This window comes from Canis lupus, chromosome 2, assembly GCF_003254725.2.
Source record: "Canis lupus dingo isolate Sandy chromosome 2, ASM325472v2, whole genome shotgun sequence".
Lineage (NCBI taxonomy): Eukaryota > Metazoa > Chordata > Mammalia > Carnivora > Canidae > Canis > Canis lupus.
The window spans coordinates 41771531-41787049 of NC_064244.1; the positions used below are offsets into that span (position 1 = coordinate 41771531).

The window sequence follows — 15519 nt, forward strand, 5'->3', positions numbered from 1 at the left end:
GGAGAATCTATTATCAACTAATCAAAAAAGACCAGCTTTGATCTGCCTATTTTCATGAAATGATTGTGTGTGTCTTTGTATTTATTTAGTTCTGCCAGCTAAGCCTGAGAACATTTCCTGTATCTTCTACTATGAGGAAAATTTTACTTGCACCTGGAGTCCAGAGAAAGAAGCCAGTTATACATGGTACAAAGTGAAGAGAACTTAGTAAGTATGGGAGCTTGTGTGCTATCAGTGGGAGTAAGGGAAGGAGGCAGAGACTCCTGGTTCATTCTTGGTTCTAGTCAATTATGAAGTGAAGTTTTTTCTCCATTACAGCTTCTTGATGACCCCTATTTGCGTTCATTGTCTGGGGTGACATCTTGGCTACTGTAGCCATGCTGACAGGATCTGTAGCTACAGAGGGAGAGGAGGTGTAACTTTATGATGACCTCCTCTGAGAAGCCCTGAATCGGCTGAGAGTAGTCACCAGTGGAAAAAAATCTGTTTGTTTACTATATTCAGCTATATTTGTCCTCTTTCCATAACGTGTCATAAAACTGTTCCTTTTTTATGGATCTAATTATAGTAAGTGAGGTTACAAACCCAGAACTAAGAGGCAAATTTTTCTCAGTTTGCCACTTATTTGCTTGTGACACTTGTCAAAAAGTATTCCACCCGGACAGTGATTCACACATTTGTCACTACCTCAAGCATCCCTTTTTATTCTAATTCTATTAGGATAAAAATTATAAAATTTTTATTATAATTCTAGCCAAAAGCTAGATGTTTTAGTGAGCATTTGCAGAGAATTTTTTGAAAATTTAAAAATAGCTCATAAAACCCTTTATGTCCTTCATGTTCCCCTAAGAATAAGGAAGCCCATGTTAGGAAATATTGAAAGATGATCTTTAAATTTTTTATGTTTCAAAAAGAAAGTCTGTAATTCCAAGTTTCTGTTTTGTTTTGTTTTTCAATACAAGATCTTATTTATATGTATTTTCCCTCTACCCCTTGGAAATTGGTAACTAGTGTTGTACGGAAAGTATACGTCATTTTTTATGGTAGGATAAAAGGAAAAAAGCAAACACTATCCTTTGCAGTACTCATATATCAATGATATGTCAGAGAGATGATTTAAAACAGAGGTCAGGAAACTTTTTCTATAAAGGGACAGATAGTAAATATTTTAGACCTAGAGGAGATTGTGTCTCTGTGAAAATATTTAACACTCCTGCTATAGCAGGAAAGCTGCCATAGACAATGTGTAAACCAATGGACCAGACTATTGTCCAGTAAAACTATTTGTGAACACTGAAATTTGAATTTCAAATAATTTTTACATGCCACAAAGTCTTTTCTTTTTATGTATTTTCCCCAACCATTTAACAATATAAAGCCTGTTTTTTTTTTTTAAAGATTTTATTTGTTTATTCATGAGAGACACAGAGAGAGAGGCAGAGACATAGGCAGAGGGAGAAGCAGGTTCTCTGTGGGGAGCCTGACATGGGACTCGATCCCAGGACCCCAGGATCACGACCTGAGCCAAAGGCAGACGCTCAACCACTGAGCCACCATATGTCCCTATAAAACCTGTTTTTAACCTGTGGGCCATACAAGAACAGGAAGTAGGCTATACTTGGCCTGCAGGCCTACTTTGCTGAGCCCTGCTTCTGAAAATGAGTGATAAAGGCCCAATAATCCATGGTCCAAGTGTTTTTATCTTCCCCCAGATTTATTAGTTCTAGGCCCAGTATTGAATAGAAAGTACCTGTAGAATGAAAATCTGGAACCTTAGTAAGTGTACTCCTGTTTTTTCTTTTAAGGAGTCATTCGACCTCTTCCATCACTCCCTGTGCATTATCATTCTCACCCATTGGTCATGTAAAAGTAGGAAGCACCTGGTTGTGTTTTCCTTAAGATTTTATTTATTTATTTCAGAGAGAGACAGAACACGAGCAGGTGGGGTGGCGGGAAGGGGCAGAGAGAGAGAGGGCCTAGCTGACTCCTCGCTGAGCAGGGAGCCCAATGTGGGGCTCAGTCCCACTACCCTGAGATCATGACCTGAGCTGAAGTCAGGTGCTTAACCAACTGAGCCACCCAGGTGCCCCAGGCCTTGGTGTTCTTAGGCCTGTATACAACCCTTATTGATGGCTCAGGCCTGCTGGGATCTCCAGGACTCCCAGACTGTTTGTACTTTTCTAAGCTTATCACTGAGAATATCTCTTCAAGGTAGAATGGGAAGATTTCTTGTGGATGGGATGATGTTGGGTCAGTGGTATGAACAAAAAAACCTACTGATGATCAGAAATGATAGGAATGGCTTTTTCCTTGGGAAAGAATAAGAGGAGTTGGGATGCCTTTCTGGAGGTAGTGACTTTTGAACTGAGAGGTAAAGGAGCTCTAGAGGTGCAGAAAAGGGAAGAAAGGGTATTTCTTAAAGGTTATAGCATGAATAGATGCAAAAATATTCAATTATAGTAATAGTACTAATAACAATGATAGTAACATCTCACTTTTTGACTAAGTGGCTGACATTTTAAAAGTACTTTATGTATATCAGCTTATTTCATCCTTCTAACAGTGCTATGTTATAGATATATTACTATTCTCATTTTAAAGATGAGTAAACTCAGGCATGGAGAGGTTAGGAAACTTGCCCAAGGCATAGGATTCAAACCTGGCCAGCTTTCAGAGCTTGTGCTTTTAACCACAAACCAATATTACTCTGGAGGCCATTTTTACACTGCACAATAACCATAGAAAGCCTTTAAAGTCTTTTTTACTTTCAAAATTTTATTATTCTATATATTTAAGCTCTGCTCCTTTGCCCTCAACCCCAGCCAACATTGGCATCTTGCAAAGTGGGGCCTTTTCTATTCTCTGCCTATTTCATCTCTGATATCATTCCCATAGCCATGGAGACTCTGACTATACCCACCCATCTGATTCCTACCAATCTTTGTACTTGTGTTCATTAAGTTGTAGTTTGATAGGATTTAAGTTACCTGTATGTCTAAGGAAAAAAATTTAATGAGTTGTCTGAAAACAATATATGCCAATGGTAAAAAATTCAATCTGAAAAATAAAAAGAATGTAAAAAAAACCTTGAAATTCCATCACTAAAGGTAATAACTTTAACATTTTGATGAATACTTTTCCAGACATCTCTAAGAATAGTTACTTTTTTTAAATGACTTCATTTTTTTAAAGATTTTATTTATTTAATCACAAAAGACACACACACACACAGAGAGAGAGAGAGAGAGAGAGAGAGAGAGAGAGAGAGGCACAGGCACAGGCAGAGGGAGAAGCAGGCTCCATGTAGGGAGCCCGACGTGGGACTTGATGCCGGGTCTCCAGGATCACACCCTGGGCCAAAAGTGGCGCTAAGCCACTGAGCCACCTGGGCTGCCCTAAGAATAGTTATATAAATATATAAGTTTATATATATAAATGTGATTATTCAATACTTAATATGCATCCTTTTTTTTCTTCTACCACCAGTAAGTGTACGGGCATCTTTCCATATCAATAACTATAGATGTGTTAAAAACTATATTTTAAATTCTGTTTATATATCTACCACTCTTTATTTAACAAATGCTCTTTGATTTTTCTTTTTAAGAATAACTTCTCAAGGCTAGAATCTGGGGTTTTCAGGATCCTAGTCAGTATTTCTTACCATTAGGAGATGTATTACAAGCATAGATTTTGGTGGACTTACAGAGTTGCAAGGAAGTCTCCATGGCTCATAGCATCTCAGGCAAAAAGCAGGTAACTGATCTCTCCTGGGAAGAGATGAGGAAGCAATTTGGAGAGAGGCATCATATTTGGGTCGATATAGTCCTCAGAGAAACCCAGAATGAAACTAATAAATACATGCTTAATATGTTACGTATGACTTTGTTTCCAAACTGCTGTACTAAACTCATGTTGAATTGCTTTTTCCTTCAAAGCTCTTATGGATATAAAAGTGATATTTGCTCAACTGATAATTCTACAAGGGGAAATCATGCTTCTTGCTCCTTTCTTCCTCCAACAATAACAAACCCAGATAATTACACCATTCAAGTAGAAGCTCAAAATGCAGATGGTATAATGAAATCTGATATAACATATTGGAACTTAGATGCCATAAGTAAGTATCATTTTTATTCTTATATACTCATTTTTTTTTCTCAAAGAGGTGAAGACCCAAAAGTGATTCAAAACTCAAGGATATGGTAGGTATGTGTTAGGGGTATACCTAGAGTTATGGATATGTATGAGGGTTCCTTTTTCTTCACATCTTCACCAATGCTTGTTATTTCTTTTTCTCATACCATTCTGACTAGTATGAGGTGGTATCTTATTGGGGTTTTGATTTGCATTTCTCTGATTATTAGTGATGTTGAGCATCTTTACATGTATCTCTTCACCCTCTCTTTGTCTTTGGAAAATGTCTTTTTCAGGTCCTCTGCCCATTTTTTAATTCAAATTGTGTGTGGGTTTTTTGTTTGTTTTGTTTTGTTTTGGCGTTGAGTTGTATGACTTTATATATTTTGGATATTAGCCCCTTTTTGGATATATCATTTGCAGATTTCTTTTTCCACTCAGTAAATTGCCTTTTCAATTTGATGATGATTTTCTTCACTGTGCAAAAGCTTTTTATTTTGATGAGGTCCTGATAGCTTATTTTTGCTTTTATTTCCCTTGCCTGAGGAGATATATCTAGAAAAATGTTCCTAAGGCCAATGTCCAAGAGGTTGCTGCCTGTGTTTCCTTTAGGAGTTTTATGGTTTCAGGACTCATATTTAAGTCTTTAATCTATTTTGAGTTTATTTTTGTGCATAGTGTGAGAAAGTGGTCCACTTTTATTCTTTTGAAGTACTATCCAGTTTTCCCAGCACCATTTATTGAAGAGATTCTTTTTCCCCAGTGTATATTCTCGCCACCTTTGTGATATATTAATTGATGATATGTTTATGTTTATTTCTGGACTCTCAATCCTGTTCCACTGATTTATGTGTCTGTTTTTATGCCAGTACCATGCTGTTTTGATTGCTCTAGCTCTGAAGTGTAGCTTGAAATCTTGGATTGTGATACTTGAAGCTTTATTCTTGTTTTTCAAGATTTCTTTGATTATTTGGAGTCTGTTGTTGTGGTTCCATACATATTTTAGCATTATTTTTTTCTAGTTCTGTGAAAAATGTTGTCATTTTGATAGGGATTGTACTGAATCTGTATATTGCTTTGGGCATCATGGGCATTTAAAATTTTTTAATTCTTCCAATCTATGAGCATGGTATATCTTTTCATTTGTTTCTGTTGTCTTCAGTTTCTTTCACCAGTGTCATAGGTTTCAGAGTACAGGTCTTTTACTTCCTTGTTTAAGTGTATTCCTAGGCATTTTATTCTTTTTGATGCAAATGTGAATGGGATTGTTTTCTTAATTTTCCTTTCTCCTACTCTGTTACTAGTGTATAGAAATGCAACAGATTGCTGTATATTAGTTTTATATCCTGCAACCTTATTAAATTCATTGTTTGGAAGAATTTTAATGCTAGACAGTACATACTGATTGAATAATGTTATTTAAGAAGACAAAGGTTTTAGTTAGCATAATATCAACTTTGTTTAACAAATAGACAAATAAGGATCCCTGGGTGGCGCAGCAGTTTGGCACCTGCCTTTGGCCCAGGGCGCTATCCTGGAGACCCGGGATCGAATCCCACATCGGGCTCCCGGTGCATGGAGCCTGCTTCTCCCTCTGCCTGTGTCTCTGCCTCTCTCTCTCTCTCTCTCTCTGTGACTATCATAAATAAATAAAAATTAAAAAAAAAGCAAATAGACAAATATTTACATAGAAAAGCCTGGAAATACACTAGAATGTTATAATGGCTCTGGTTGATGGAAGTATGGATGATTTAAACTTTTTCTTTGTATTTTTCTATATTTAATATTTTTTGGAATAAGCATATGCTACTTTGAAAACCAGAAAAATGTTACGTATTTTGAAAGAGAGAGACTTAGGGTGAGAATATTCATAGTGTTCAAGGGAAATGAGAGGTGCTTTCTACTAGACACTTTTGGGAGTCTAGGAAAGAGAGGTTGAGGGGTGTGGAGAGTAAATAAGGGAAACAACACATTTTCTAGTCATGTAGTCTCTTCATTTGACCTCCTTTCTTGTTGGCATAAGATCTGGAACCAATCAGTAAAAGGTACATTTGTAGAAAAATCAGAGGAATGTTCTCCTCACTGGCCATTCCTTTTTATGGTGGGGTGGGGGAGTGGGAGAAGCAAGGGTGGCACCATTCCTTTTGTACTGCCTTCCTCTTTCTTTTTTTAAAAGATGTTATTTATTTATTCATGAGAGATGCAGAGAGAGGCAGAGACATAGACAGAGGAAGAAGCAGGCTTCCTGCAGGAAGCCTGAGGAGGGACTCCATCCCAGGACCTCAGGATCCCTACATGAGCCAAAGGTAGACGCTCAGCCACTAAGCCACTCAGGTGTCCCTTGTACTGCTTTCCTAATGCCATCTACATATAACAGATTACAAAATACGCATTATGATTTCCTTTCTAGTTTTCTTTTTTTTTTCAATTTTAGGTGGATGTTATTGGCACCTTCTGGTCTTTTTGCAAATATGAGAAATTTATGACTTTTATTTTCAGTGAAAATTGAACCACCTGAGATTTTCAGTGTGAAATCAGTTTTGGGCATCAAACGAATGCTTCAAATAAAATGGATAAGGCCTGTGTTGGCTCCTCATTCATCTACTTTAAAATACACTCTTCGATTCAGAACAATAAATAGTGCCTACTGGGTAAGTTATGCCTTTACAATGTTTCTATTAGTGAGCCCAAATAAGAGAATTATTGATAACTAATTTTTTCCTTTTTCTACCTTGAAAAAACAGAAGACAGACCATAGTAATACTTTTCTTGCCAATTTCCTATTTGGGCCTTTTAGATCAGACAAGTGTTTCACTTGCATTCTGGGTACAGGGACATATTAAAGAGTGAGAAATTTACTTTTGCATTCCACTCTGGTTGTGTCTAGATGTGTTGGTGGTCAAAGAGTCTATGGCTTGGCTATTTCCTTTTTTATTTTTCCAACCTTTTATGAAATTGTGATATATGACTTGTACTTAGAAAAGTGAACAAAACATAAATATTACATTTAATAAATTATAGTAAGTCAGCACTTATGTTAGAATCAGTGAGGTCTAAAATAGTATACCAAGGTTCCCTGCCTGCATTTTCCTAATGACAACCCTCATACCTCCTTAAAGCTGTTATCTTGATTTTTCATGGTAAATAATCCTTCACTTTTTATTATGGATTTACCATTTAAACCTGCATCCCTGAACAGCATGGCTTGAGACATTATGTAATAGAAATCCATACATTTTGTATTTTTTAAGTATTTGGCTTCTTTCAGTATTGTACTTTTAAGGTTCATTCATGTTATATAATGCTGGAGTTTATACATTTTCATTGTTGTATAATTTTACATTATACAAACACAGTGGAATCATGGCTTTAATTTGCATTTACCTGACTTTTAATGAGCTCATGTACCTTTTCATGTGTTTATTGTCTGTTTAGAGTCCTTCTTGTGAAGTGTTGATTTAAGCCTTTTGCACATTTTTTTTTCTAGTGGGTGGTCTGAATTTTAAATGGACTTGTAGGGGTTTCTTATATATTTCATTTCTGAGTTTTTGTTTGTTATGTGTGTTGTAAACATATCTCACTATGTGGTTTGCCTTTTCACTTTCCTAATGGTTACTTTGGATGAACAGAACTTCTTTATTTTAATATTATCACATTTTATCAAATTTTATCTATTGCATCCTTTCTTAACCTAAACCTTTTCAGAAAGGAAAGTTGGTTAAATTTCACTTGTCTGTGTTTAAGACAAAAGAAATAAAGATGTTCACTCTTCCTCTTGGTTTTCTTTCTATGCCAGCTTTGGAACCATACTCCTAGTACCTGACTACATGTAATGTAAGATTACTAATTTGTAGTTTTCGAAACCCAGAAGGTAACCCTTAAGCAAGGTAATTCCTGGCACAACATAAGCTCATCTTCCTTCACACCACATTTATTGTTTAAGTAAAGCTAAGGACTTGCTAGGGTGATCTGCCCTTGATTTATTCTGTTTGTCTGAGCCCAGAGTCCTATGGCTGCTGAATAGGATTCAACAAGAAAAATAAACCAGAATCTCTTCCTCTAGAAAATTAATAAGCCATGTACAACAGTGAGGGCAGCAGGTGTAAACTACCCCAGCATTCAGCATTCTCTACACCACCTCTTTGACAAACTCACCTACATCTTCACGTATCTTTGCTCTATTCCTTCCAGTGTCTGAGGTAAGAGGTCCTTCTTCTTCTCTCCTGAAGGAAATGAGAAGGGAAGTGGAATATGTATTTAGTATCTCTCTGCTTTCAGCTTTCAAATACAATCAATTCTAAATCCAACTATAACAACCCAACTTTTCTACAGAAAAGGTCCAGATCCTTACCCCTCCAAGATGTGGCCCCTACCAAACTCTCCAACCTCATCTTTCATCCTGCCCTTGTTTCTCTAATGGCTCTAAATTGCTGGTTTCCCTTATGTCATGTCATTTCACTATTCTGTCTCTCTGCTTTGTACCTCTCCTCCTTCCCACAAACTTGTTAAGTCTATTCATGTCTCAGAACTCAGTTCTGACATACTTCCTTCTGAGAACTTGAGAGAGGTACTCCTCCTCTGTCACTGCACTTAATAATACTCAGCACTGTCATTTAAAGTCATCTCTCCATGCATTAGACTATAAAAAAATCCCAATATGTCCATATCAGGGAGACTTACATTTGTATGATGCTGTATGGGTTGCACAGTGCTTTCTTAATACTCCAGGCTATTTAATCCTTGCATATACCTTTCAATGAGGCATCACTATTATTATTTTTACAGATTAGTAAATTGTGATGTATAGAGCTTAAATCCCTTGTCCAAGATTTAAAGTTTTATAAGTTGCAAAGGTTTTCTGACTCCAAGTTGTCATTCACTTGACCATATTTTAGCAACCTCCAGACCATCTTCCTGTTGCCTATTCTAAGGAGTTTCCACTTTTATAAAATGAAACCATATGAGCACTCTGCCAAAGGATCTCAAGACTGTTTTAAGAGTTTAATTTAGGATTTGTACCAATAGTTTTGACTCATCTCTTAAAACATAAACACTTTGGGCGAGCTAGAATTTGGCATAAAGTATAGGTTGTTAGAAACAAACCTGATGAAGTTAACCTAATGAAGTTAATTAGTATTTTGTTAGGAGTCCTTGTCTGTGTTGAGCTGGGGAAGTTTTAGTTAAGCATGTATAGGGAGGATCAATTGAGGGCCAATTGATCTTGGACTTGCCTGGACAAAAAGCCAAACTAAAAGAAGCCTTTCTGGCAGGCACATTGTTTAAAAGACTGAGCAGATTTTTCTTTTTCTTTTTCTTTATTTCTTTTTGCTTTGGGAGTAGGGCTGGAAAGAACATGCTTGCATAGTTACATTAGAGCTCTCTAAGCATGAATCCGAGGATCCCCAACATATAGGCCAAGTGTGTGCTTGAGGATACTAGTAAAGCAAGAGAAAACTTTGAAAGATTATTTTAAAAGAATATTACATATTTAAATGAGCATAAAAGGAAAATAGAACTTTATTAGACTTCTTTGCATCTATTTTTTTGGTTAATATGGTTTTTATTTTGATTCACATAAGGAAGGCACCATATGTATGATTGGCTTTCTTCTAAAGGTCTTAATCTTGCTTCAACTCTCCCCGTAACTAGGCTCAGTTGGGGAGGCTACACTCCCAGAGATGATGGATTATCCTAGTGACCCTGTTCTGCCATTGCACATTTCCAGAGGCTGTTGGAGGAGGGTGATCAGGGAACTTTGGATTTAGCTGTGAAACCTCTAGTTCCTACCTCCTTTTCCCAGCACCATTTTACTAGCCCGGCAGTACAGAAGTGTCTATCTGCAGCTGGGATGCTCAGCTTTTTGCCACATATACACATTCTCATTTTGCTCAATTTCCTTTAGGCCCAATACCTATAATTATGTACTTATTTTCACAGCTGTTATATACACATAAGAAATGTCATGACTTCCCTCTCTCATAAGGTTTTATGGGACTAGTGGGCATACTCTCAAAATAGACATGCCTATTAGTGCAGTTTATTAATCAACTGAATATGAGTTTATATAAACGAACACCTAAAAGTTCTTATAGCAGCAACAGTAACCATGCTCAAAAATAAATATCCGAATTTTTAGTTTTCTTGGAAATTTGGATCCACAAGGGACTTTAGAGATTATATAAGGCAATTTTACCAATAAGGAAACTGAGGTCTAGAAAGGAAAAGTGATTTGTTTACTTTATTTATTTATTTATTTATTTATTTATTTATTTATTTACCTCTCCCCCTCCACTCTTTCAAGAGAACGTCAAAATGAATTCATGCTGAGATCCTTAGCAGCCCTATTGGTCACCCAAAGACCAGTAATTTGCTGTGGAAGATTTTGGTAAAGGGAAAGTGTCTAGGAGGGAGGAAATCTATGTTCTGATCCCAGTGTTGCCTATAACAAACCCTGATGTAGTCCATGGTCACTTAACTTTGTGAGGTCTTGCCCATGACCTGAGGTTGAACTTAATGCCACTAAGATCTCTGTTGCCTATTATTCCGTATTTCGAAGTGTTAGAGTCACCTGCCATGTTTAAACTGAGGCCCAGGTTGCCCTGTGTCCCAGGACTCCACCTTGTATTTTCCAAAACAAGACTGCTCATTCACACCCAGCCCAGGGGCAGGAATCTCTGCTCTCCAAACTTGGAGACAGGAAACCGGGAGGGTGGTGGATGACTCACATCTGTTTAGGTGCAAATAATTCCTAGGCATGCATGGAGGTTTATTTATGAAAATTATACTTTTTTAAACTTAAGGTACAATGCTTCTAGTTCTGAAAAGGTAAGATAGGGTTGGGGAGTGGAGAAGAAAAATAGAAAGATAACAGGTGGTCTCCCATCCAACTCAGAAACTCAGGGTCATCTCTGTCTTTTAGATGGAAGTCAACTTCACCAAAGAAGATATTGATAGAGATGAGACCTACAACCTCACAGAGCTACAGGCTTTTACAGAGTACGTCATGACTCTGCGATGTGCCCCGGCGGAGTCTATGTTCTGGAGTGGCTGGAGCCAAGAGAAAGTGGGAACAACTGAGGAAGAAGGCAAGCTGGTCCCCTGCAATTCCTTCTCTGCCTAGCGCTTTTGGGTGGCCTGGGCCAAGCCTGAGTGGGTTTTGTCAAGCTCTGTACTTGAGAATCATGCGCTCTCACAGTCTGTACATTCCCTCTCCTCAGGGCACTCACTGTGCCCACCTGAGCCCACACGGTAAGCCAGCCCTCCTCAAAGGCAGAAGATCACATCTTTAATATTCTTAAAACTTCTTATACTATATGTGAAGCGGTGTAATATTATTCAAAGGTATCCTATGATAAAGCTATATATTGTAAGCATAAGCCATGGAACTGCTACTAAGAGATAAATAAAGGTATAATTAATAAGAAAAAAAAATTCAGATTCTTAATGATAGTGATGGAAAGAAAAAGGACCGTACAATGAATGAGCGCTCATTGTGACTCAGGAATGGTCATTTAGAGCAGTACTTTAACTCTGTGGGCTTGGCGAAATCCCAGCCTGGCTGTGGAGTGACTTTGGGTAGACACCTAATCTCTAAGCCTCAGTTTTCTCATTATTTATTCCCCTTTTCCATAATGGAATATAATTTATAAAATTGAGTTAAAAGTAGTCCCTACTGTTTAGTGTTATTTTAAAAATTAAATGAAAGAATGTACTTAGCTCGCAATAAACATTCAATACATGCCAGGCTTTCTGTTTTATTAAATCTCCTAGGAGCCCCATAAAATATGTGGAACCACCCCCATTTATTTGGAGGTGAAGGATCTGGGTTTCTTAAGTATTAGCAGATTGCTCAGGATCACTCAGCCTGTGTTACCATTTTTTGTAAATCAAGAGTCTTCCCAATGCCTGTCCCTCAGTAGTCAATAAATGTTTGCTGAATGTATCAGTTTCTTATGGCCACTGTGACAAATTATCACAAATTTAATGACTTAAAACAACAAAGTTTTTTCTCTTACAGTTCTGGAAGTCAGGAGTCCAAAATTAGTTTCACTGGACTAGAGTCAAGTTGTTGGCAGGGTTGTTACCTTTTGGAGACTATGAGGGTAGAATATATTTTCTTGCCATTTCCAGCTCCCGTGGTTGCCTGTATTCCTTGGTTCGTGGGCCCCTTCCCGCATTTACTAAACACATCACTCTGGTATCTGCAACCATCATTACATTACTCTTTTTTTCTCCTCTTCTGTGTCAGATTTCTTTGTTCCACTCTTATAATGACCTTTGTGAAAACATTTAGGGCCCACCCAGATAATCCAGGATAATCTCTCCAATTCAAGATCCTAATGTAATCACATCTGGGCAAAATCCCTTTGGCCATATAAGGTAACCTTTACAAATGGCAAGGATTAGGATTTAGATCTTTGGGGTACATTTTTCAGCCTGATACCATGAATGAATGAATGAATGGGTAGTCGAATACTTGGTATGTCCACACATCTTTTGAAATAAGGAGAAGAAATGCAAAATGCTAATCCTTCTAACTTTCTGAGGCTTTACTGTCATTTGTTTGTAAGACACACAGGTTCTAGACCTTAAATTTCCCCCACTCACACATTCAGCCATAATTTCAGTCATATTCTTGTAAGTCTTATTCAGTCTTACAGCCAAGTATCATAGAGATCTCAGATAACATTTGCAGTCAATTTCTGTGCTCCTTGGTCCATATGACAATTTATTCCTCTGGATCTTGGGTGAGTTTCCTATGAGACCAAGTTGGTATTAACAGATGTTCAGCACATTTGCCCAGATGGTCAGATGTCTGGAAATAATCCAGTGTCTTCTGAGTTTTGTAGCCCCCACTGGAGATGTCCATGCTAGTTCAATCTAAACTACCCTTTGATGGATGTGGTTGCACAACAGTGGTTCATGAAGCACATGGGAAACTAGGCTAGATGACTTCCTGTTTTCTTTTCTTTTTAAATTCACTTATTTGAGGGAAATATATATATATATATAGAAAGAGTGAGTGCAGAGGCAGAGGAAGAGGGAGAAGCAGACTCCCCATTGAGCAGAGAACCTGATATGGGACTTGATCCCAGGACCCTAAGATCATGACCTAAGGGGAAGGCAGATACTTGCCCAACTGAGCCACTCAAGCACCCCAGGCTGAGAAGACCCTTTTCACCCCAAGACTCCATTCATCAATGTCATTCAGGCATCTAGTTTTCTATGCCAGGCTCCAGCAGTACAAGAAAAAGTCGTAGAGAATCCCAAATCATTATGTCTTTATGTACTTCTAACAGTACTACAAATGATAAGGCTATTTAAATTTTACATCAATAGAAATACAGAAATGATTAAAACAAAACTAGTCAGATTGGTTGGTTGGTTCTTATGTAAGAGTTACATAAGTTACATAAGTTACATAAGTTCTTATGTAACTTTTGATTAAAATTACATACAATTTTTGAGAACTTATTTGCATTCTACAGACATCACCTCAAAGTGTCAAATGAGTACAGATACAATAGTTTATAAATACAAAACAGCACATAAGTTACCCAGCAAAAAAGAGCCCATTGGTTATAATCTATTGGAGTAGTCGTTGTATTTTAACTGAGCCCTCCCTTTTAAAAGATTAGAAGGCAACGCACGCAGTGTCATTGAGCAAAGTGTCCTCTGCCTTTGCTACACCTTTCAGCAGGCAGTCTAGGAGGTTAAGTTCCACTTCAGGTTTTGCACTTCCCTTCTCTGCACTGTAGCTGGCAGTCTTCTCTCCAGTGACCTTCTGAGGCCACTATGGCTCCGGGTCTTCAGTCAGCACATGACAGCCCAGCCACTCTCTCATGTCAGCTTCAGTTCCATCCACTTGTTTTATTGCCAGAAACAAGATTTACCATTTCAGCTGATGTATTATTTTGGCTAACTAGGCTAGGATTTGTTAGCAGAACACTAGATGCCTGTCTGATAAAGCAAACCACTTGTTTATCAAAGTCATCACTATAGAACTTTTGTTTTTGTTTCTCTTCATTTTTTCAGGATCCCAGTGAAAATCGATGAAGATGCACCCCCTGGCCCTTAGCAAATCCTGATTTCCCCTTTTCCAATTCATAAACAATTTGTTTCTCTATTTCACAATGAAATGCCAGTTGTTGAATACGCATCACCTCAAACCATTTCTAACTGAAATTTTCTCTTCTAAGTTAAATGTGAAAATTATTTATTTTCATTTGGATTTCCATAGATTGATTGTTAGGGTTATTTGCCCACATTTAAGCATATAAGTATCTACTATATGACACAGATGTAATTATATTCTGATCCTGGCTTTATTACCTAAAAGCTTATAACACTGAAAGAGGCTTCTCTGTGTTTCAGAAATAGTAATGATGATAGTACTGTACCTAATTGTAAGAGTGTCAAGGTTAAATGAGATAAATCAGGTAAAGTGCTTAGTAGAGCAACTATATACTATAAAATGCTAAAAGTTAACTATTCCTGTTACTGGTTTTCAGCAAGGGCACCAGGATGTGCCTGAGGTGTCTGACTGGTGGTGGTTGTCAGTCTGGATTGTAATGGAAGATTGTAATGGAAGCAAAATAGTATCAAATTGTTGCTAATGGGTTCAAAGAATTGATGCCTTTGAATATGTAGCTGTAATTTTTATGGACTTGGAAAAATTTAATTTTGCTCTTTTACAATACAGAATTAGTACTTTTCTAACTTTGGTTATACTGCAAAGCCATTACTAGCGCATGGCTAATGGAAAATTGCTGTTAATTGTAGAAGGTTTCCGTGCTACTCAGGCAGTGGTTTCAGTAAAAGCTGCATCTGTGGGAAGTCAGTAGCGAGAAGACTGTTCCTCTTTGGACTTTATCTACAGGAAATAGTGGCTTCAAGTGAAAGGAGAAAATATCTGATTAAATTTCTTTACCGTCATCATCTACTATAACTAAATGGCTGCCTGTGGGATAAATATAAGGAGAATTTCACTCATATTTCTAACCAAGTACCTGGAATGATTGATTATCTAATAATCAATTTATTTTGCCTTTGTCCATCAGATGACTATTTGGAGCTGGATTGTAATACACACTTTGCCTTTAGATTTTTTTCTTTTTTACCCTCAGTGCTATTATCCCTGAGTCTGACTGAACATAACTGGAACGGAGAGACTCTGCAAGTGAGAGATGGAGTGAGAGTCCTTCCGATTCTGTGGGTTACCTTTGAAGATCTTGTGACTTTGGAGCTTTGTGCTAAAGCTATCTGCTGGGAGGAACCCTGTGTTCACATCTTATTGGTTTGTAGACGGGTGGAAACCAGCCTCTTGTTCTCTGTCTGAGAATGGTAGCTACAGGCTGTCTTCTGATTTCTTTATTGAAGAAT

At 37.5% G+C, this 15519-nt stretch overlaps 1 protein-coding gene across 6 annotated transcripts in view; it reads left to right on the plus strand.

The window, feature by feature from the left end:
* The window catches only part of IL31RA (interleukin 31 receptor A), an 84973-nt gene that overhangs the window by 43729 nt on the left and 25725 nt on the right, over positions 1 to 15519 (plus strand). For 5 of the 6 annotated variants that reach the window (XM_049102719.1, XM_049102731.1, XM_049102720.1 and 2 more), the window contains 4 exons: positions 90 to 207; positions 3939 to 4120; positions 6637 to 6788; positions 11057 to 11222. In XM_049102719.1, the coding sequence (XP_048958676.1) occupies positions 90 to 207; positions 3939 to 4120; positions 6637 to 6788; positions 11057 to 11222 (618 nt within the window). Of the gene's footprint in view, positions 1 to 89; positions 208 to 3938; positions 4121 to 6571; positions 6789 to 11056; positions 11223 to 15519 lie in introns of those variants that run through there. The other variant, XM_049102734.1, reaches the window with a different exon arrangement.